Source organism: Suncus etruscus, chromosome 5 (genome assembly GCF_024139225.1).
Source record: "Suncus etruscus isolate mSunEtr1 chromosome 5, mSunEtr1.pri.cur, whole genome shotgun sequence".
Taxonomy (NCBI): Eukaryota; Metazoa; Chordata; class Mammalia; order Eulipotyphla; family Soricidae; genus Suncus; species Suncus etruscus.
Window position 1 is genome coordinate 61,722,397 of NC_064852.1, and position 22,840 is coordinate 61,745,236.

A 22,840-nucleotide genomic window follows, 5' to 3' on the forward strand; every position below is an offset into this window, starting at 1 on the left:
TCCAAAAAAACCAACCAACCAAACAAACAAACAAATCGCTTCAGCACCAGCATCAGCGGGAATGGAGGTGGGGAGAGGCAACTCTGCGATGCCGGCCCAGCGGCCAAAGACACCCGGTGGCTGCGCTCTCTGATGCGCAGCCCAGTGACAGCTGGTTGCCGCGGGGACCGGGAGGAGAAGTGGGAGGGACCGGCGCGGCGCCGTGCAGACAGACAGACTGACTGACAAGACCTGAGCTGCAGAGGAGACAGACTCACACTGTCTATTTCCTCCTAGCGGAAAAGAGGTCCAGGCAGGAGCTGCAAAAGAAGTAGGGTGCGGTGCGGCCCGAGCCTTCCCAGCCGGGGTCCCCACCTAGCGGGTCTAGGGCAGAGCTAACGTGCCATGGAGGCAACTAACCTCTCCCGGGCCGCTGCCAGCGTCGCCCTCTCCCTGGGTCTGGAGACAAGCAGCACCAGCAGTCGCAGCAGCAGCAGCCTGGCACCGGGCGGCGTGGTGGAGGCGAGCTCAGGCGGCAGTGCCACCTGGGGCCGCGAGCAGCCCTACACGGTCTTCTCGGTGCTGGTGGTGGCGCTGCTGGTGCTACTGATCGCGGCCACTTTCCTGTGGAACCTGCTCGTGCTGGTCACCATCCTGCGCGTCCGCGCCTTCCATCGCGTGCCGCACAACCTGGTGGCCTCGACGGCCGTGTCGGACGTCCTGGTGGCCGCCCTGGTGATGCCCCTGAGCCTGATGAGCGAGCTGTCCGCCGGGCGCCGCTGGCACCTGGGCCGGAGCCTGTGCCACGTGTGGATCTCCTTCGACGTGCTGTGCTGCACGGCCAGCATCTGGAACGTGGCGGCCATCGCCCTGGACCGCTACTGGACCATCACGCGCCACCTGCAGTACACGCTGCGCACCCGGCGCCGCGCCTCGGCGCTCATGATCGCGCTCACCTGGGCGCTCTCGGCGCTCATCGCCCTGGCGCCGCTGCTCTTCGGCTGGGGCGAAGCCTACGACGCGCGGCTCCTGCGCTGCCAGGTGAGCCAGGAGCCCTCCTACGCCGTCTTCTCCACCTGCGGCGCCTTCTACCTGCCGCTGGGCGTGGTGCTCTTCGTCTACTGGAAGATCTACAAGGCCGCCAAGTTCCGATTCGGCCGTCGCCGCCGGGCTGTGCTGCCTTTGCCCGAGGCGAGCGTGCAGGTGAGGCTGGGTTGGCTGGAGGATGGAGTGGATGGAGAGAGCAAGGGTGGCGAGAGGATGAAACTGGGTGGAGTTGGCGGGAAGGAGAGGAAGGAACTCACACTCAATTCAAAAGGAAAGTTGGTGGGCCTATCTTAGGCACTTGGGTTTTCTAGGCGCTGAGCGGGTCTCGGGGGAGTTTGTGTCTGATCCCCAAAACTGTACTCCGAGGAGAGCGGCTGTTCCAAGAGTATAGTCTAAGAAAGAGCTCATGCCCAGGATTGGATTCTCAAGCATGTAAAAGCTGCCTGTAGCTGGCGACCTCTTCACTTACCTGTCCAGAGAAGGCTGGCAAGTGCCAGGGGGTTGGGGGGAGGTGAGTCTGATCTGAGGGCCCCATTAGTTGCTTTTCCGCTGAAGTGGTTGTGTGTGTGTGTTTGTGTGCGTGTGTGTGTGTGTCCCTGGGCGTGGGGTGGTCTGCAGGGAATTCTTCCTGTACATGAAGACATTTCGTCCATCATCTGCCACCCAAAAACTGTATCCCCTAGTTCAACCCCACCTTCCTTTCAAGGGAGTGTATCTTGTGAGTGGAGGATGAAGAGGAGAATTAGTGTGACCAATCACCCTTTATCCTTATCCCAGATTCTCTTGCCCAGAGTTAGGAGGAGATGGAGTTCGCACTTTGGTGACTGTTCCTATACTGTATCTCTGTGGGCGTGATTTGCTCACCATTCCACAATGAATTTCTTTAATCTAAAATATAAGGAAGAGAAAGCTCTGATCCCAGGGTCTGACCCACAATGAGTGCAGGCACTGGCTGTATTAAGAAAGAAATGCGGAGCCAGAGAGATAGCATGAAGGTAAGGCGTTTGCCTTTGATGCAGAAGGTCATTGGTTCTGGCGTCCCAGACGGTCCCCCGAGCCTGCCAGGAGCGATTTCTGAGAGCGGGGGGGGGGGGGGCAGAGAGAGAGAGAGAGTGAAATGAGGAGGCCTGAGCCTTGAAACTAGCCGACCAAGATTTGGATACCCAGCACTCATGATCCTCTGAGCACCACCAGGAGTGATTTCTGAGTGTAGAGCCAGAAGTAAGCTCTGAGTATCATAGGGTATGGCCCCCAAACAAAGCAAAGCGTAAAAGAATGACAAAGGAGTGATGGATGTGAGAGCCTTGCCTGACAATCTAAACAATGTGTGAAACATATCCCTGGACATTTCATGAGCTGAGGAACTACCTTGTGCAGAGTTTCTCTCCATTACATTAATTGGTGCAGAGCCTAAGGCCTTTCTCAAATCATTTTACTGGGGGCTTTCAGGGGAGATAATTGAAAGCCAACATCATGGCCAAGCAGGATCTCTCTTCAATAGTATAGTCTCAGAAAAGTGTCTTTTGGCTAGGACCTAATAGATGTTAGCTCCAGCTTGACCTTGGAAATCCTCAGTGATCCTATTTAGGATTTTCACATATCCAAAGACCAAGTGTGCAGTCCCGTGAAGTTGTAGAATTGACTTCTTCCAATAAGGTAACGGGAAACAATATGGGGAGGAAAAGACCAGGTACTTAAAAAAGTTGTAATTTGTGCTTTAGCTTTTAAAAGCTAACAAAATACATAGTTATGTAATATTAGGTTATGGAGTTATATGTTGTTGGGTTTGGGGGGTACCTCACCCGTTGTTGTTCAGGGCTTACTCCTGCCTCTCCACTCATGGGTCACAACTGGTGGGGTTGGGATATGCCAGGGATAGAACCTGAGTTGACTATAAAGGGCAAGTGCATTACCCATTGCACTATCTCTCCAGGCTCTCAGTTATATGTATTTTAAGATGCCGATTTTTTTTCTTCTCTTCATTAAATGGCAGAGAAATTTTGTAGCATAAAATAGGAACATCAAGACTATAATTAGAAGTGTTGATAGGGGAGTGCAGTTTTCAGAATGAATGATATTCTTTTAAAGGTCCCTTTGAAGTGCCTGGGGGTGGTTATTGCTTTTCTGTCTGATTGTTGACTTTTAATAACTATATCACTCCACTGTATAGCCAGAGATATCCTGGGGGAAATAGATGCCAAAAAAACTTACTGAGTTCAGTGTTCATTTTTGCCCATTATTTTATATCAGGCAGATAATACAAAGGAGCCGAGAGTGAACCAATCTGCCCAATCCAGCAGCCTACAAGGAAGTTGAAAGAGCTGACAATTTGGGTTGGTCTCATGATTTCAACATTTCTCAATAGTGGGACATGAGGGTAGGAGCAAGTAAAGATTCTTTCCTACTTGGACCCTCAAGTTATTAATTTTCCTTCCCTTCCCTTCCCTTCCCTTCCCTTTCCTTTCCTTTTCCTTCCTTTCCCTTCCTTTCCTTTCCTTTCCTTTCCCTTCCTTTTCTCTTTCTTGCCCTTTTAAATAAATATCTTTATTTAAGCATCATGATTACAAGGATGTTTGTAGTTGGTTCTCTCTCTCTCTCTCTCTCTCTCTATATATATATATATATATATATTATTTTAAAAAAAGAACATCCCCTTCACCACTGCAACATTCCCACCACTAATGTCCTACATCTCCCTCCTCGTTCACCCCTTGCCTGTATTCCAGAGAGGTATTCTATTTCTCTCAATCACCACCATTTTCAAAGTAGTTGTCAATGTAATTACTTCTCTAATTGAACTTAACACACTTTGTGGTAAACTTTATATTGTGGACCAAACCTTCCAGCCCTCTTGCCCGTTGTCTCTATGTTTTATTACTATAATGTCTTTTATTTTCTTAGAGTCCATAGATGAGTGAGACTATTCTATCTTTCTCCCTCTGATTTATTTCACTCAGTATAATCGTTTCCATGTTCATCTATGTATAGAAAAATTTCATACCTTCATTTTTTTCTGATGGTTACATAGTATTCCATTGTGTATATGCATCATAGTTTCTTTAGCCACTCATCTGTTGTCAGGAAACAGGGTTGTTTCCAGATTCTGGCCATTGTAAATAGCACTACAATGAATATAGTTGTGAGGAAGGCATTTTTGTGTTGTGTATTTGTATTCCTAGGGTATATTCTTAGAAGTGATATAGCTGGATTATATGGGAGTTCAAGTTCCAATTTTTTGAGGAATCTCCATATTGTTTTCTATAAAGGCTGGACTAAATGGCATTCCCACCAGCAGTAAATGAGAGTACCTTTCTCCCCACATCCCCATTAGCACTGATTGTTTTTGTTCTTTGTGATGTGTGCCAGTCTCTGTGGCATGACATGGTACCTCATTGTTGTTTTAATTTGGATCTTCCTGATGACTAATGATGTGGAGGATTTTTATGTGCCTTTTGGCCATTTGTATTTCATTTTTGAGAAATTGTCTGTTCATGTCTTTTTCCCATTTTTTGATGGGGTTAGATTTTTTTCTTATAAGTTCTTTCAGTAATTTGTATATCTTTGATATTAGCCCCTTATTTCATGAGTATTTGGTGAATAGTTTCTCCCATTTTGTGGGTGACTTTTGTATCCATGGCACTATTTACTTTGGGGTGCAGAAGTTTCTCAGCTTAATATAGTCCTATCTGTTTATTGATACTTCTGCTTGTTTGGAGAATGCTGGTTTTCTCCTTGAAGACACCTTTAGTCTCAATGACATGGAGTGTGTTTTTTTTGTTTCTTTTTTGTTTTTTTTTTTTTTTACCAATGGGAGATGCAGTTTATTTACACCAGCAGCCATGCGGTTGGGAAGATACACAACGCTTACAAAGTTAGCTACCTGTACAGGATGTATTACATATGCAAAAATAAAAATCTCAAGACCACAGGACAGTGTGAGCCCCACCCCACCCCCAATGACCCCAGCATGTGGTAATGCCAGGCTGGTGGCCCCTGGGCATGTGGGGGGGGGAGTGATGCATGGAAGGAAAAGCCACTGGCCATGGAAATTAGTACAGAACCCCCCCCCTACACACACACACACACACACACACACACACACACACACTCAGACACATGATAGGATACAGGGTGGAGGACACCTAGCCAGGGTGGGGAGGATGGGAACTGAGACCCACAGCCTGCTGTTAGAGGGATGGGAGGGGGACTCCTAGCCCCAGCTTGACGACATGGTGGTGGTGGGGGCACATTCTCCCCAGAAAGGAAGGGGTTTGCTCCCGCAGGGTTCCTGCCCATTGCTTACTAGAGCCCTAGGCTTACTCAGCCTGGGCAGGGGGCTCTGCCCTGAACTATGGGAAAGTTGATGTGGACAAACCAATTTTCAAACTGCTTCCCACTACTCCGTTCTCCAATTGGAGAGGGAGAGTAAGACACGGGAGGGGAAAAGGTCTACAAGACCCAAGGTGCTTCTCTTCGCCTGCACCCCAATCCCGGGCTCCTGCAGGGGAGCAGCTGAGCTCCTGGTTTCTCCTGGGAGGAGCCCAGGCCCCACGTTTTTTTCTGAACTGACATGGAGTGTTTTACCTACGTGTTGTTCTATATACCTTATAGTTTTGGGTCTGATATCAAGGTCTTTAATCCATTTGTTTTTTTGTTTTGTTTTGTTTTGTTTTTGTTTTTGTTTTGTTTTTGGGCCACACCCCGCGGTGCTCAGGGGTTACTCCTGGCTGTCTGCTCAGAACTAGCTCCTGGCAGGCACCGGGGACCATATGGGACACCGGGATTCGAACCAACCACCTTTGGTCCTGGATTGGCTGCTTGCAAGGCAAACGCTGCTGTGCTATCTCTCCGGGCCCAATCCATTTGAATTAGACTTTTGTGCATGGTATTAAAAAAAGGTTTGAGTTTGTTTTTTTTGCAAGTTGCTGACAGTTGTCCCAACACCACTTGTTAAAGAGTCTTTCCTTGCTCCATTTTGCATTTATTGCCACTTTATCAAAGATTAGTTGATTGTATGTCTGTGGAACAGTCTCTGAATAATCATGTCTATTACACTGACCTGAGGATCTGTCTTAATCCAGTACCATGCTGTTTTAATGACTACAGCTTTGTAATACAATTTAAAGTTGGGGAAAGTGATGCCTCCCATATTCCTTTTCCTAAGGGTTGCTCTAGATATTTGTGATTGTTTATTGTTCCAAATTAATTTCAGGAGAGTTTGATTCACTTCTTTGAATAATGTCATGGGTATTCTTAGAGAGTTTGCATTAAATCTGTACAATGCTTTGGGGAGTATTGCAATTTTAATTATTTTAATCTTCTCAATCCATGATCAGGGTATGTGTTACCATTTTTTTTTGTATCCTCTTTTATTTCTTGAAGCAGTGTTTTGTAGTTTTCTTTGAATAGGTCCTTCAAGTCTTTGGGTAAGTTGACTCCAAGCTATTTGAGTTTGTGTGATACTAATGTGAATGGGATTGTTTTTATAATGTCCATTTCTCCTCTATAATTACTGGTGTAAAAGAGGCCATTGATTTTTGTGTGTTAATTTTGTAGCCTGCCACTTTGCTATATAAATCTATTGTTCCTATAAGGTTTTTGGTAGAGTCTTTAGGGTTTTCTAAATATAGTATCATGTCATCTGCAAACAGTGAGGGCTTGATTTTTTTCCTTTCCTATCTGGATGCCTTTGATATATTTTTCTTGCCTAATCACTATGGCAAGAACTTCCAGCACTATGTTGAATAGGAGTGGTGAAATAGAGCAGCCTTGTCTTGTGCCAGTCTTTAGAGGGAAGGCTTTTAGTTTATCTCCATTGACAATAATATTTGCCATTTGTGGTAGATGGCCTTGACTATACTGAGAGAAGTTTCTTCCTTTCCCACCTTGATGTGAGTTTTTATTAAGAATGGATGTTGGACCTTATCAAATGCTTACTCTGCATCTATTGATACTATCAACAGTAGTTCCTCTTGAAAGGTTTGAAAAAATTTTTAATAAATACATCTGGACCTGGAGTTTGTTTTGGGGAAGACTTCTGGTTACCATTTTAATTTCCTCAGTAGTGATGGGACTGTTTAGATATGCTAGAGTATCCTGGTTTAACTGTGGAAGATTATAAGAGTCCAAGAATTTATCCATTTCTTTCAGGTCCTCATGTTTTGTGGCATAGAGTTTCTCAAAGTAGTCTCTGATTATCCTTTGAATCTCTGCACTATCTGTAGTGATCTTCCCTTTTCATTTCTAATCTCGTTTATTAAGTTTCTCTCTCTTTGTTTCTTTTGAGTTTTGCTAGTGGTTTATCAATCTTGTTTAATTTTTCAAAGAACCAACTTTTGCTTTTCTTGATCTTATATGGATTTTTTTTTAGATTTCCACTTCATTGATTTCTGCTCTGAGCTGTTATTTCCTTCTATTTACCTGTTTTTTGTTCCTTTTGTTGATTATTTTCTAATTCTAAATCTGTCTCATTAAGAAGGTAGTTTGTAAAATTTTTATCCTCTTGACTTTATGAAGATATATTTTATGGTCCAGCATGTAGTCTATCCTCGAGAATGACCCATGTGCATTGGAGAAGAATGTATATCCAGTTTTCTGTGGATAGAGTGCCACATATATATTTTTTTCGTCCAGGCTTTGCTTTTGAGTCTATATTTATTCTGACTATTCATATGTGTTTCTTATAGGCATTTGTTTCATATAGACTTGTGTTTCTTATAGGATTCAGATTTTCGATCCAATTAGTCACTCTGTGTCTCTTAACAGGTGTATTCAGTTCATTGATGTTTCGAGAAACAATTGTCATGGGATCTAATGTCATCTTTGTGTAGAACTTTGGTGTGTCTGTTGGTCTGTCTTGTCTTAAATTAGACCTATAGAACTTTTTTTAACTTCCTGGTGTTCACCTCATAGTGTTTAGAGACTACTCTTAGTTCTTGCTCAGGTATCTCTCCCATAGTGCACTGGGATTATGTGGCTTCTGGGATTGAGCCTGAGACTTCTGCAACAAATATGCACTTAGCCCATTGAACTCTGCCCCACATGTTACTTCTGTTCAGGATGTATTGGCAGCTACTGGCTGAAAAATCTAAAGTAACCTACAGCTCTAAGTGCTGCCTGCTCTTGCCAGTAAGTGGTCATTTTTGAGGACAAAGTCTCTAAGTCAATTCACTTACAGCTATACCATTAATAGAGAAATGGAAGTTTAAACCACAACAAAAATCCCTTTCTTCTCATTCCTTACTTTTTCCTTATGCTTCCTTCTTATCTCCAGGAACTTGGCTTACTTTACTTTTGGAGAAGGAAGCTGGGTCATATTTAGGAGTGCTCAGGGAGTACTCCCATTTTGGTACTTGGGGGTCTCTCCTCACCAATGTTTAGGTACCCGTACAGTTCCAGTGATCAAACATAGGCCTCCCCCATTCCAAGCATGTACTCAGCACACAGACCTATCTCTCAGCCCAGGAGTTAAAATTTTAAGCTTCATATCATTACTATTCATGGGTACCTAACTTTTACTGAATTGAGACCATCATGACTCTGTTAGGCTGGTCCTGAGCACAGATCTCAAACCCTTGCATGTAGTTTAGAAAAATAATTCAAGTAAACAAGGACATGCATACTATATGCAAGGTTCTGATTTTAATCCCCAGAAACTCCTGCCCACCACCACCCACTGCACCATTGGATGTGGTTCCTATAACAAAACAAAAAAATTTGTGTATGAGAGCTACCTTCCAGAAGAGCTGCTCCCAGATGAGCACAAAGGCATCTTGCACAAGAAATGGACAACTCCTACCCTGTCCTCTATCACAGGGTCTGAGTACCTACTATACCTGTAGTCTTCTGCCATTCACTCCCAAGCAGCACCCCCCAGATAGGGTACAATTTTTTTTCTTTCTTTCCTATTGCCCTTTATTCACTAGGGAGATAAAAAGCAGTCTTTAGAGATTATTTGATTTGGGGGAGGTAGTTTGAGACAAAATTGGTGTTCAAGCTTACTCCTGACTTTGCACTCTGGGATCACTCCTGATGATGTGATCATCAGATAGAGTGCTGGAGATTGGACCTGGATTGAGTATGTGCAAGGCAAATACATTCCCCACTCTACTATCTCTCTAGCTCTGAGATTATTTGATTTATAAATGGTAACATCTAAGATTTTTTCCCCTTTCTCAATGGCTTGTTGGATTTCTATGACCAATATGACTTCTAGGGCCTCCTTAGTCCTGAGCACTGGAGTCCCAGTACTGAGAACACCTACTTTTAATGATATTATTGCTATTGCAGGTTTGCAATTGTGTGTGTGTGTGTGTGTGTGTGTGTGTGTGGTAGAACTTTTGTCCATGACAATGCTTGTACATATTGGGGATTGTACATATTATTGTGATTCTGGGGGTCTCACGAGGTGATGTGGGTGGCAGTGGTGCTGATGTGGGAATGATCCATTTTAGATCTCATACCTGCCAGACAAGAATTTTTATCAGGTTACATTTCCTGGAAAGTATTTTATTTTCGCTACTTTGGAAATTAGAGGAGAAATGAACTTAGTGGTAATGAATATGTAATAATGAAGCTAGATGTGCTTCTATTAGTCTTGATAATAATTTTCTCATAAAATATCTTTTAAAATATATTTTTAATGAAGAAAGGAGTCTGCAGAGGCAGGATGCCTAGGGCTCCTGAAAGTCATTCAGCAGTCGTGATAGATACGCTTCAGTCACTCACTCAATCCATAAACATGTGCTGGGAGCCGCTTGCACAGTGGGTAAGAACATGGGACCCGGAAACAAGGAGGTGAAGGTTTCAAATCTTTTTCTGCCCTTTATTAGCACTTTAGCCAAGTGACTTCATTTTAATCTGCATTTCCCTGAAGACAAATGGAAATATTGCCATCTGCCCCATAATTTTTTTTTTGTGAAAAGTAAATGAGACACTGGTATATATGTAATGTCTGAAACAAACAACAACAACAACAACAACAACAAAAACAGGGCTGTGGTGATCGTTCAAGTGGTAGAGCACATGGTTGGCATGTGAAAAGCTTTGAGTTCCATTCATAGCACCATATGGGCTCGCAGGTACCACTGGATGTGGCATTATGAGTTCCTGAGCTCTAGTTGGCCTGATCATCATTGAGAACTGTCCCAGAAATATTCCCCAGTACTTCTGGTGTGGGTCCTATACAAATATAATCAAAAAACTATAACTTATAGTCAACATAGTATTTTTGCATTTATTTTTTATTTTCCTCTAATAAATTATCAATAAAAATTCATTCTTTCTTCCCAATTGCTGTATCATTTTCAGATTGATGAGTCTGTATTGTATGCAACACATATTACTCAAAGATTAGTTACTTAAAACATTATATTTATTTTTGTGCTGGGAACAAGAACTCTATATGTTATAAAACAAAAGCTTTTTTGTTTGTTCATTTATTTTTGTTTTGGGGCCACATCTGCCAATGATCAAGGATAAATCCTGACTCAGGAATACTCCTGATGATGCTTGGGGCACATATGGAATGTTGGTGATTGAACCAGGGTCAACTGTATGCAAGGCAAGTACTATCTCTCTGTCTAAAACATTAAACTTTTATCACACTATTCTGTGTATCATGCATTAAAAATGGCTTAATTGGGTGGTTCTGGCCTGAATTGATATATGGGAGAGAATTGAGGGTCAATATATCAGGTAGAAGGGCCTCTAAGGTGTTTGCCTTGTACATGGTCAACACAGGATGAACCCCGGTTCAAAGCCCGGCAACCCCCAAGTCTGCCAGGAGCGACTTCTGAATGCAGAGCCAGGAGTAACCCCTGAGTGCCACTGAATGTGACCCCCCAAAAAAAAATCTAAAAAAGAAAAGAAAAAAGATATCAGGTAGAACAATGAACATTCAAAGATTTGTCTTGGTTGGACACTCTATCTCTAAAATGTCTATCTAGAATGTCTTTTTTCTAGCTCTGGGCCAAAAGCCTCCAGGGAGCTGATCAATGGTCATTATGACATGGCTGCAGACACAAAAGATAAGTCAGGGAAAAGTGACATTCTTACTGTGACTTATCTCAAAAATCATGTATGACCCACTTACCCTGTCAGGTAACGCAAGCCAGGGCTCAAGAGAAAAATAATTAGGCCTAACTTCTGAAGGAATGTCAATTAGTTCTTGAATACATTTCATACTCACCCTGATAAAACATGTCAATGGTATTTAAAATTACTTCCTGGTTGGGGCTGGAGAGATAGCATGGAGGTAAGGCATTTGCCTTTCATGCAGGTCATTGGTTCAAATCTCGGCGTGCCATATGGTATCCTGAACATGCCAGGAGCGATTTCTGAGCCTGTAGCCAGGAGTAACCCTGAGCACTGCTGGGTGTAACCCAAAAACCAAAACCAAAACCAAAAAATTACTTGCTGGTCTTTTTTCTGCTTTTGTCTGTGCTATAGTTTAAGTTTCAAATACTGAGCAAGCAGAGACTGATCTTCAGGATTCATTTCTGTAGACCACACCAATGGAATTATAAAGGTAGCAGAAGATTTCTAGATGCTCTGCTACAAGTGATGATCAAGAAAGACAAAATAGGGGCTACAGCAGGTAGGACTTTTGCTTTACCTGTAGCCAGCCCAAATTCAATCCCCGGCATCCCATAGTTTCCCAAGACTGGCAGAAATGATTTCTAAGAGCAGAGCTAGGAGTAATCCCTGTACACCCCCAAGTGTGTCCTCCAAACAAACAAACAAACAAATAATAACAACAACGAAAAGAGAAAATAATGTATTAAGGAATGTGTCTGCATATGTGTGTGAGTCCTTTTAAAGGGCAGAGTAAATAAGAAAAATACTATGCCATAAGATTTGTGACAATTTGGATCTGAATTTTACTTTTTATTTGTTTACTTGTTTTAGGGACCACACTCTGCACTCGTCAGGGCCTTGTGATCAGAGATCACTCACTCCTTGATGGGTCTCTGGGGAACATATGTGGTGTCAGGACTCAAAACCAGGTCAGCTGTATGGAAGGCAGCTCTATGTGCTGTACTATCTCGCCAGCAAGGATCTGAACTTTATATAATGTTATTTTAGAAAATATTTGGCTTTCTAAATTTATCTTCTTTCTTAATGCCAATATATTTGTGTATAGTACCTAAGCCCCTGTACAGAGTTTGTGTTACCTGTTCAAAATTTTGGTCTTGGATCTGGAGGCTAGCTCTAGCGGGCATGGGATTTGGGGAGACTCCATGTAGAAGGTCTTCTCCCTAAGTTGGGTGCGCTGGGAGCCTTGATAAGCCCCAGACGTCCCCTCTTCTGTCCCCGGCCTCCAGGCCTTCCTGGGGTGGCAGCCCAGGCGGCTAGACAAGGTGGGTGTGTGGGGGGGTCCCTCCTGGATGGGGTCCCAAGCTTTCCCCACCCTTCCCTCTGCACTAGGGTGGGAAGGGCAAAGGGTGGAGGGCAGGCAGATACTGGCTTCCGGCTCTCTATTGATCCTTTCTTGATCTGGAGGCTAGCTCTAGCCGGCATGGGGTTTGGGGAGACCCCATGTGGAAGGCCTTCTCCCTAACTTGGGTGCGCTGGGAGCCTTGATAGGCCCCCGGTCATCCCCTCTTCTGCCCCTGGCCTCCAGGCCTTCCCTGGGTTCCAGCCCAGGCGGCCAGAAATGGTGGGTCCTAACTTGGGGTGTGCTGAGATTTGCTCGGTTGCACTAAGTTTGTCACTGTCAATTTCTGACCAGTCTACCTGTGGAAAACGGCGCGGGGGCTAGTGCCCCCGCATGCACTACATGTATTAAAAATATTCACTATCCTTATGTTATGTTTTGCGTATCCAGAATGTCCATTTTGTATTCTGCCCTTTCCCACACCCCTACGAAGCTCATTTTTCTCCTTAACTCTCTCACCCCCCCCAAACATCACTAACCCACATTACTCTTTTAAAATTCAGTACTGCACAATCCTAATCACAGACCAAAGCTGTGCATTGTGTGTAACAACCCCCAACTCTTTCAAAAGACATAAAATGGACATGTATTTCTTTTGAATATTTTATGTGTTTTTTCTCTGACAGCTATAAGTCTTACTAAATATTCTCTTATACAGTGATGATTCTAACCACTTTTTATCTTCTCTTTGTGAGCTGTTCAATAAGGAATTTTGGTGAAAGAGTCCCCCAGTTTAATGCTGTTGATTGAATCATGTCATGGGGATTGTTGGACTTATTCTTATGGCCCCCATATGCGCCAATAACGCCATGTGGCATTGTTCCTTTTTTGCATAGGCACATTAAAATGGGAAAATACTATATTACAAATAAGATCTTATCTAAAAGAGATTGGAATACACAAATTTTCTAGTGCAAAGGGACCTTACACCCTGAACATTGACATAATGACCTGGCACAGGCCTCAAAAGAATGGGCATTTTCCATTCACCCCTGAACCAGGGAAGCCATACATGAAACATCCAAGTTTGTCTATAACATCACCTGGAAGCAATTCTCTACCACGGAAGACCCTACCACTGCTCAGACATCAACCTGCTCAAAAGAGACTTCCCTTAACACTGAGAAGACTTAACAACAACGGCCTGCTTACAGGACAGGGCTCTCTGCATTGCCCTTTAATTGTGAGGTAAAACTAGAGGACGCTCCACATCCGGACTTCATTGTAGGATATGCAGATTCTAGGATCCTTTTTTTTTTTTTTTTTTTTTTGGTTTTTGGGTCACACCCAGCGGTGCTCAGGGGTTACTCCTGGCTGTCTGCTCAGAAATAGCTCCTGGCAGGCACGGGGGACCATATGGGACACCGGGATTCGAACCAACCACCTTTGGTCCTGGATCGGCTGCTTGCAAGGCAAACGCCGCTGTGCTATCTCTCCGGGCCCATTCTAGGATCCTTAATATAGAAATATGATACCAACAACAGAGACTATGTGAAAAATAAAAGTGTGTTGGCACTACAGACAATGTCTTGGATTGGACGATCTAGCTTGCCTGGAGCCTAGAGTTGGTCTTATGCCAGGAAACTTCAGGGGTAGGGTCTCTTTGTATTTAGACCAAGGTATTCCTTTCCATCCCCCTCATATTTTGGTGGGCCTATGCAAACAACAATTGCCACTCTAACACCATTTTTACTGTGCTCCTTTGACTCTAATCCTTAAAAAAATTCCACTTAAACTTTTGAGGTTAATTGAAACTAATATGTATGTACATGGAAATGTAAAAAAATACTATGCCTCTAATGTCTAAGGAGTTACATAAGTTTTATGGCTTTAGATTGCCTTGTCTGCTGCTAAGAAATATTATAATGTATTACAATCTGGGGACTTGAGGGACAAAGTAATTGTACATGGATTCTGTTTTATTTATCTTAATGTTCTTTGGCTAAATTTCAGTTAAGATAACAAAGGGACTTCTTCTGAGAATTATGTTATGGGTGATTGTCCTTCCGCTGTAACTTTACCTTGTCCTCTTTCTTTGCATCTTTGTTCTCATAATTAAAAATAAAAAATTAACAAAATATTGTTCTTTTTCACTCCAAAAAACTAAAGAGTAGGGCTTGTGAATGGGATACCACATGGAACCTGAGTTCAATGTGAGCTCAGATGTAGAAAAAAGGGGCTGGAAAACCACCACCTTCATTCTATCTTCTACTGAATGAATCATGGTTCAAATACATTTCCATTTTAGACTGCAAGGTTATTTAACTATAGAAAATTACATTGTGTGTATTAAATTGTGTTATCAGAAACACTGTGTCTGATTCATGTGTTTTTTTTTAAGATCAGCACCTAATTGCTAAATGATATGAAGGATGAATGTGCAGGAGGATTTATTTTTAAAATAAACCTCAGCAGTACTCCTGGCTGCCTCCTCCTGATAAATGTCTTATTTGCTTTCTTTCACTGTTATATTAATTCTGCCTCTTTGCTTTTATTTTCATTTCTTTTTTATCTATGAATTGTTGTGAAAGAGCAGAAGCAGGGTGAAATGAAGGGGATATAAACAAGATTGCAGCAGGAATTGTGTTTTTATTGTTGACCTTGAAAGGTACTGCTTCAATTCCTATCATTCTTGGAGAACATTGAACTTCTCAGCCAAAGAATGTAACCCAAACTCCATGGCTCTAACTTTTGGTCAGTAACAGAAATCTTTCAGAATGAAATAAAGCTTTGACCTGACTGTCCTGAAAGATAGATAAGTGCTTGCCTGTACTATCCAATTTGCCAGTATACTCCCAATCGCTGAAAAGTACCAGCCTTCATCTTGCAAGTGGAATTACCAGCACTTAATAATTGAGGCTCTCTAGGGTAGGGGAATTTTCTCCAGGACAGTAAAAGTCCCCTTGGTTGGCATACAGACAATGCTTCAGTGCACTGCATCTCAGGGAGATGAGTCAAAGATTGTAAGATCAAGTCCTTGTTCAGGTGCCAGTTGTAAAATAAAAATCCATCAGTGGTGAGACTGCCCCACATACCATGTTTCTAACCCCTTAGGCATATAGGTCTGATGAAGCAGGGTAATGGTGAAGATATACACCAAACAATCAGGAAAGGATGGCAAACATGGCATCTATGGTTTTTGCCTCATGATCTCTCTGACTCAGTCAAAAGCCAGACTGTCCTTTCTTTATTCAAACCAATTCCCAATAGCAGGAGGGGGAAGGTCAAGTAATCCAGGTTGGCAATACAAATCAAAAGAAGAGATATAGGGAAAGGAAATTAGGGAAACACCTTTGTTTGAGTTTGAAAGCTTGATATAATCTTACAAAAGATGATTCAAAGATGAACCAAAGAATGTTGATCTCAACAGGCAATCATCCTTTGGTCAATCACTCTTAAGGGGGGAATGTAGCCTAATTTTAATAAACATATTGGGTTACATCTTCATTATTAACCCAAGTGGGTCATCAACAATTTAGGGTCTTCAACAATTTTACTCTCAACAGTAATTTACATTTTTTGATACATACAAACATGGTAACAATTTGCCTTATGATTATGCCTTAGACTTTATCAAAACTATATTATATTGTATAAATAATTTAAAGGAAAAATAATTCATTTCTTTGATTGTGGGTTTTTTTTTTTGAGCCACCTTCTGGTTCAGCATTTTGTCCTGATAGGACATGGTAGAACATGTATGATACCCTAGATTGAAACATGGTCAGCCTCATGCAAAGTATGCGCCTTACATGCTGTGCTACCTCTCCAGCCCCAGAAAAGTAATTTTTTAAGTATAGAAATACTGTGCTTTTATTTTTTATGAGAAAACTTTTTTTTTTTGTTTCTCTTGCACAAGAGAAATAGCTGAGAAAATTTCCTGTTCTAGTTTGTCAGATAAGCTAGAGAGCTTCTGTTTACTTTGAAGCTATTTTGATTAGTTATTTCTTTAAACTGCCTTAAATAAATAAGCCTTGGACTGTTGAGCTTTGTAAAACTTGGGCAGAGACCATATTGCCTAATTAATTCCCAGACTTGACCTGTGGGCTCTAGATAGAACTGGGGAAGTCCAGTAACAATTCAGATAGTCTTTGATCATTACAAGAAATTTCAGTGTCCTCTTCAGCTGTTGTAGGACTTGATTAGCTACTGGAATGTATAGCTGCTCCAATAATATGTTGTATGCTGGCAGAAGATAGATACAAGATTCCAGGGTCAGAATCAAAGGCCTTTTGTGCTACTAGCTGTAGGCAGTATGAGCTTTATGCATACACTGTTTTTCCTGTTTCTCAAAATTTCAGAAAAGTGAAAAAAAGGGCCCAGGTAGATTTGTGTCACACTAATACAATCTTCAGAATAGGGTGCTCAAGTTTGCATTATCCAGTGTTGTGTAATACATGAATATTCACTATGCTCTTAGGAAATTCAGATTTTTCATACTGGTTTGCAAGTGAATCTATCTTCCACTCCACTGTCTATTTTCCAAGGCTATTTGCTGTTAAAACATCTTGGCAAGCTCATACAAAACAAGGATTTTCAGTGTCTTTGCTGACAAAATGTGCTGCAATGCAAGAAAATTGTATTCCCCAATATTTATTTATTGACTGTTTACTGGGTGGAATTTGAGGTGGTTTATTGGTATACACCTACAGTGCACATGGTTTACTTCTGGCTCTACACTTAGGGAACACTCCTGGCAATGCTCAGGAGACAATATAAGGTATCAAGAGTCAAACCTAAGTGGGCTGCATGCAAAATAAGTACCTGTCACCTGTACTATCTTGTTAGTCTTTATTAAGTGGATATTTTTAGTATTTGGACCATAACAGGAGATGATCAGAGATTATTCCAGACTCTGCATATCAAAATCACTCCTGGTGGGATGCTGGGTATCAAAACTAAGTTATTCACATTCAAGGCAGACCAGCTGTATATTGCTCTAGATCAGCCAACAGTATATATTCTTGGCTCCAAATTAGTAGTAGATTCTAACTCAACAAGGGAGGCCTCCCAGGTGGAGATATCAACGGTCAGACAAAAGTGCAGAGAAAAGTCAGGGAGAGATATAATATCAATGGAGAAAGATGGAGGTGCTCAGGAATGGACTCAGAATCAGAAGCAAAGATCTAGAGATGACTGGACTAACAATACTCCAAACCTAAATATGATCCATAAATTAGGGTTTAAGGCAGCACATTTAGATTAGTCACTTTTATTGAAGGGTGCAGAACAGCATGGATGCATGAAACATGCCCTAGGGTTCTACTCACCCAGATTGAACCAACAGGATGGCATTGGAGAAGACATTTGACCTTTCTCTTTGAAGTTTTCCCAGTTGTAAAATGGGGGCCATCAATTATAGTATCAAGATTTTGGTGTGAAGATGAATTAAAAATATTTCTCACAAACACTGGCATAGTAAAAAAGTTTCCTGGGACTTCTTTTTCTTGTTTTCTTTTGATTTTCTACAGAAATTTTATTTTTAGTGAAAAAAGTAAAAACCTTGGACTCTCTTGTTTGATGCATTTTCCTTGAGCCTGTTTCTAACATCACACATATGGGGCTCAAGGGAGAGTCTGAGAATAGAAGCTTCTGGAAAACAACCTGATGAGAAAAAAACTGAAAGCTTCTTGGTACCAGAGTGATTTGCAAGTTTGAAATTAATTTAATCAGTAGACTCACTTTTTTTATTTATCTTCCCCTAGGTTGTCTTAAAACTTAATTTATCCAGTTTTTTTACTTCAACAGCATAACAAGGACCAGCAATTTGCAATACTCAGCAGAGGAACTTTGGGGCTTGGATGGTCATTTAGGTCAACAGGAAAAAGGTGGAAGCGCTGTTAATGAGTTTAATGGGAGGAAGACAAAAAGCGCCCTTAGTTCTTCTCATACCCAAATAATATTTCTCCTTTCCAATAATAGACTGCTAAATATTCATACGGCAACTTCAGGGCACATGTATTATCACCTAAACTTTCTTTGGTAACAGTCTAGGAGAAAATCAATTGGTGAATATCATTTCCACTAAAGGGGAAATCTGTGTGTGGACATCAGGTACTGGAAGGCCTTTGTAGGGTACACTAGGCTGGGTGGAGAAGGCATGCAGTATATTCTATGGTTGATATTGCTGTCTTCTTGCTCTTTCTCTCTGCAGCAGGCAGCTCTCACAGAAGAATGACAATTCTTTGTCTTAATCTCCATGATCTATCTGTTCTTACTTTCATTAGTTCTAAATAAGTAGAGCTGGGGACTGGAGTAAGGGAGGGTGGAAAAGAGCACAGAATAGGAAAGTGATGATGGGCATGAGGAATCCTGAGATGGCTTGAGTCAGATCAGCTGAGAACTGTTTTAAGAGGGGAGCCAGTGATGAGGACCTCAAGGGCAGATGGCTTTTGGGGTGTTGCTTCCACTGGCAATTGGGAGACAAATGAGAGATGATCTTTGTCTGGGAGCCTCTTGCCTTTGTGTTTCTGGCATCTGGGCCCTAATTGGCAGCATCCAGAAAAGGAAGGGAAATCAGCTGTGGATTGATTGTCACTGTTCACACTGTTGGCAATTATTTCCCATGAGATCAATAAGTATCCAGCATTGATGCTGCCGTCAGGCAGCTTGGGGGCATAGAAAACACAGTCATGGCCCTCTTTCAGCCAAGTGCTTCTACCACAATCACATGAAGGGCTACAAAAGAAGGCATGATACCAAATAAGGAGATATGACTGAGTGGAGGGTTAGGGAGGCCTGTCTGGAGGAACTGCAAAGGCCTTTCAGCTGAGCGGAAGGGATAGAGGAGTGAACCCCAGGAGTAGGCAAGGCAGATTTTGAGCACCAAGTTCCTAACATGGGGACTCACAATTATCACAGAGGCTTCTACACTTTGTTTTTCTCAGAGTGAGGCAATACTGCCTTCCTTCAGGCTAGCCCCACCAATATCCCTATAATTAAAATTGCATCAAGTTAGCACGATGATTATACAATATTTTGAAATATTCATGTTTTCAGGATGCTTTACCAGCTGTGAAGAGCAGAGTTGAGTCTGTTCTCTTCAGCTCCAAGATACCCAAAATGGAACTTAATGGGTGCTTGCATGTGTCAGGGGATGTGTTTGGCAACCAACACACATACCCATCATTGTCATGGTGGGCTAGGGGATGCTGGTCTCCTTGCTTCATGAATGGGAAAAGGGTTCATTTATGTAGGCTTGAGTCTGATCTGATGCCAAGGCTAGTTTCTTTATTGTCTTCCTCCACATTTGGATCATATTATTTGTATTGCAAAGACCACCTTTCTCACAATTTCCAGAACTGTTAGACTATATTTAAATCTTCAGTTCAGAAAATTTCATATCTATTATTTTTATAGTTATGATATAAGTGCATCCTGAATGACATTTTGGAGTGTTATATTGACCAAGACTAGAGTATCCAAATGTTATTGTAGCATCTAAATTTATGCTTTAACTTATTTTTAAATGATTTAAAAATTATTTAAATGATTTTTAGGGGCTGGAGAGGTGGCTCAAGTGGTAAGGCATTTGCCTTGCATGTACTAACAACCTAGGACAGACTGTGGCTCCATCCCCTAGCGTCCCATATGGTCCCCCAAGCCCAGAGCAATTTTTGAGCGCATAGCCAGGAGTAACGCCTGAGCGTCACTGGGTGTGGCCCAAAAACCAAAAAAAATTTTTTCTTTTTTTTTATAATTACCTTTATTTAAACACCATGATTACAAACATGATTATAGTTGTATGATTACAGTCATGTAAAGAACACCCCCCTTCACCAGTGCAACATTCCCACCACCAATTTCCCAGATCTCCCTCCTCCTCACCCCCCAAAAAATTTTTAAGCATTAAAATGCTTTTTATTTATTTTCATTTATTCACTTGTTTATTTTGGGGTACTACATTTTAATCCAGGGCCTCAGGCATGCCATGCATGTGCTGTACTGCTGAATCATATCCACGACTACATTTAATTTGTAATTTCCTTGTTCCAAGGTGATGGAGACACCTGGTGAGCCTGAGATGGTGTTTACAGCACGTCGTCCAACGGTGGCTTTTCAAGCAAATGAAGAGTCATGGCGGGAGCAGAAGGAGAAGCGGGCAGCCATGATGGTGGGCATTCTCATCGGTGTCTTTGTGCTGTGCTGGATTCCCTTCTTTCTGGCGGAGCTCATTAGCCCCCTGTGTGCCTGCAGCCTACCCCCGATTTGGAAAAGCATATTTCTTTGGCTTGGCTATTCCAATTCTTTCTTCAACCCCCTGATTTACACAGCATTTAACAAGAATTACAATAATGCCTTTAAGAGCCTTTTTACTAAGCAGCGATAAATGCAGTGCCCATGGAGACCTGCAGAAAAGGTGTGGAGAGAGATGTCTGTGCTCTGCATTTATGATCAACATCTAGGACCTGGATTCTTAAGCTTTCCTGCACATGTGACTCCCTTCTCAGCTAAGATATGCAACACAATTGGAGGCTGCCAGAAGCACTCAGGTTTATGATAACTACATCATAATGTTGAATGAATTTTTGGTTGTTGCGTGTTCAGAAATCTTTTACTCTTGCCACATTTTTTGTGATACCCCATGTTCAGTAATGAGACCTCCCATAATGTCATGACACATAATTTAAAAAAACTGGAGCCTAGAATCTTTCATCCAGAACTGAGTCTTAATGATCATTTGAAAGTCATAATGTTAGGCCCAAACTGTTGGAGCAGTAGTGCCCAAGGCTCCCTAGAATGACAACTAACATGCAGGGTATTCTGGTCTCATGCATGTGATAGACATTGCTAATTGATCCCAGATCACAGCATGCATTTCCACAGAGCAAGAACTCTGCCTCAAAATCCTATAAAGTTATGAAGTTACTGCTAATTGGTTGTAATTCATAAGATCTAATGGTTATTTACTTTTTTTTCTTTTGTCTAGTGCCATATTCCTCAGAGGGTCTCTCATCTTAGGAGCCCAGAGGCCTGTTTTTATCCTACTTGGGAGATCATCTACCTTGTGTAACACCTCTCCCACACCACTTTATAGATATTATTAATCTTAGGTTCCCCAATCCCCAAGTTTAGAATCCCACTTTCAATGAGTGTCTTCTTAAATATGGCTTTTTTACTTACTTAATTTATTTATTTTGCTTTTTGGGCCACACTCATTGACGCTCAGGGGTTATTCCTGTCTATGTGCTCAGAAATCGTTCCTGGTTTGGAAGACCATATGGGTTGCCAGGGGGTTGAATGGCGGTACATGTAGATTAGCATGTGCAAGGCAGACTCCCTACCGCTTGCACCACTGCTCCAGCCCTGAAGTGTGGCTTTTAAAAAAAAGATTGCAACCCAACTCTACTGAATCTGATGTTCAAAGGAGTAATTTATATATTTATATATTAGTTCATGATAATTTATATATTAAATAGATAAATTATTTATATATTAATTTCTCTAGATGATTTGTCAGTAAGAAACACTACAAATACTTGACTTGCTCTTTAGACAAATTAAATGGGCATTTCTGGGTGTGGAGTTTGAGACCCTATAATCAGGCTTTTATAATCTCCCCACTGGAGTCTAGTGTGAAGTCATTGTTAAAAGCCCCTAGTCAGGTGATTTCTCTGCTTCTGCATCACAGGAAGAGTCTTTTCCCCATTACATCACTACATTGACTTGTCTGTTTAATAAAAATATTGTGGAAGCATGAAGTTTTGGACTCAGATAATCTGTCCCCTCTTCCTCTTCTTCCTCCTCTCACATACATACAGATGCATATGCATATCCCTGAGATAAAGGGAAATTCCTGCTGTAGAACTCTAAACCAACCACAGTTCTCCTATACTTAACAAAATGAATCTTGCTTTTCCAAAAATTATTTTTCAAAAAATATTTTAAAAGCATGTAAGAATCCTCGTAGTTGCATGAGAAGATTGCTGATCTTGTTAATCCTGGCTACAGTCTCCCTGATTTTGTAGGCAGGCTGGCAACTTACTATGTGTCTAAATTAACTGAACTATTTCTGCCCCAAGACTCCTTATAATGCCTGAAACTTGTCAACAGCCTCAAGGACGCCTCAACACTGGGGTTTATCAGAGATTATAAATCCACAGTGACTTTTTCCAAACTTTTGGAAACCAGATGGGTTTCAGAAACTGGATTCTTTTTATTACGTTTGGAAATAATATATATATATATATATTACATATAATCCATAAATTAGGTAACAGCCTCAGCTATATCTGGGCTGCAGCTTTCCTGCAGAGGAACACATGAATATTTACACGGTGAGAAAAGGACGAAAAGACTGTGGTGGTGAAAGACAATTGGGTTACATCAGATTTATTCATTGGAACACGTGCTGCTATCCACTACTGGACATCTCTC

General features: G+C 41.8%; 1 protein-coding gene and 1 long non-coding RNA gene across 2 annotated transcripts; one reads left to right on the plus strand and one right to left on the minus strand.

Moving 5' to 3' along the window:
- The first annotated feature begins 373 nt into the window (after positions 1–373).
- On the plus strand, positions 374–21,535 carry LOC126008870 (5-hydroxytryptamine receptor 5B-like). The gene is made up of 2 exons (XM_049773152.1): positions 374–1,182; positions 20,460–21,535. Exons 1-2 carry the CDS (start codon positions 385–387, stop codon positions 20,790–20,792), a joined length of 1,131 nt encoding a protein of 376 aa, XP_049629109.1. The 5' UTR covers positions 374–384; the 3' UTR covers positions 20,793–21,535.
- LOC126008888 (uncharacterized) lies at positions 4,839–5,589 on the minus strand. The gene is made up of 2 exons (XR_007495870.1): positions 5,127–5,589; positions 4,839–5,094 (listed from the first exon to the last, which is right to left on the minus strand). It is a non-coding gene; the product is annotated as an uncharacterized LOC126008888 (long non-coding RNA).
- Positions 21,536–22,840: the final 1,305 nt, after the last annotated feature.

Coding starts and splice junctions, on each gene's coding strand:
- LOC126008870 (XM_049773152.1), top strand. CDS start 385: ATGGAGGCAACTAACCTCTCCCGGGCCGCTGCCAGCGTCGCCCTCTCC. Junction 1,183..20,459: donor TGCCCGAGGCGAGCGTGCAG/GTGAGGCTGGGT, acceptor CCTTGTTCCAAG/GTGATGGAGACACCTGGTGA.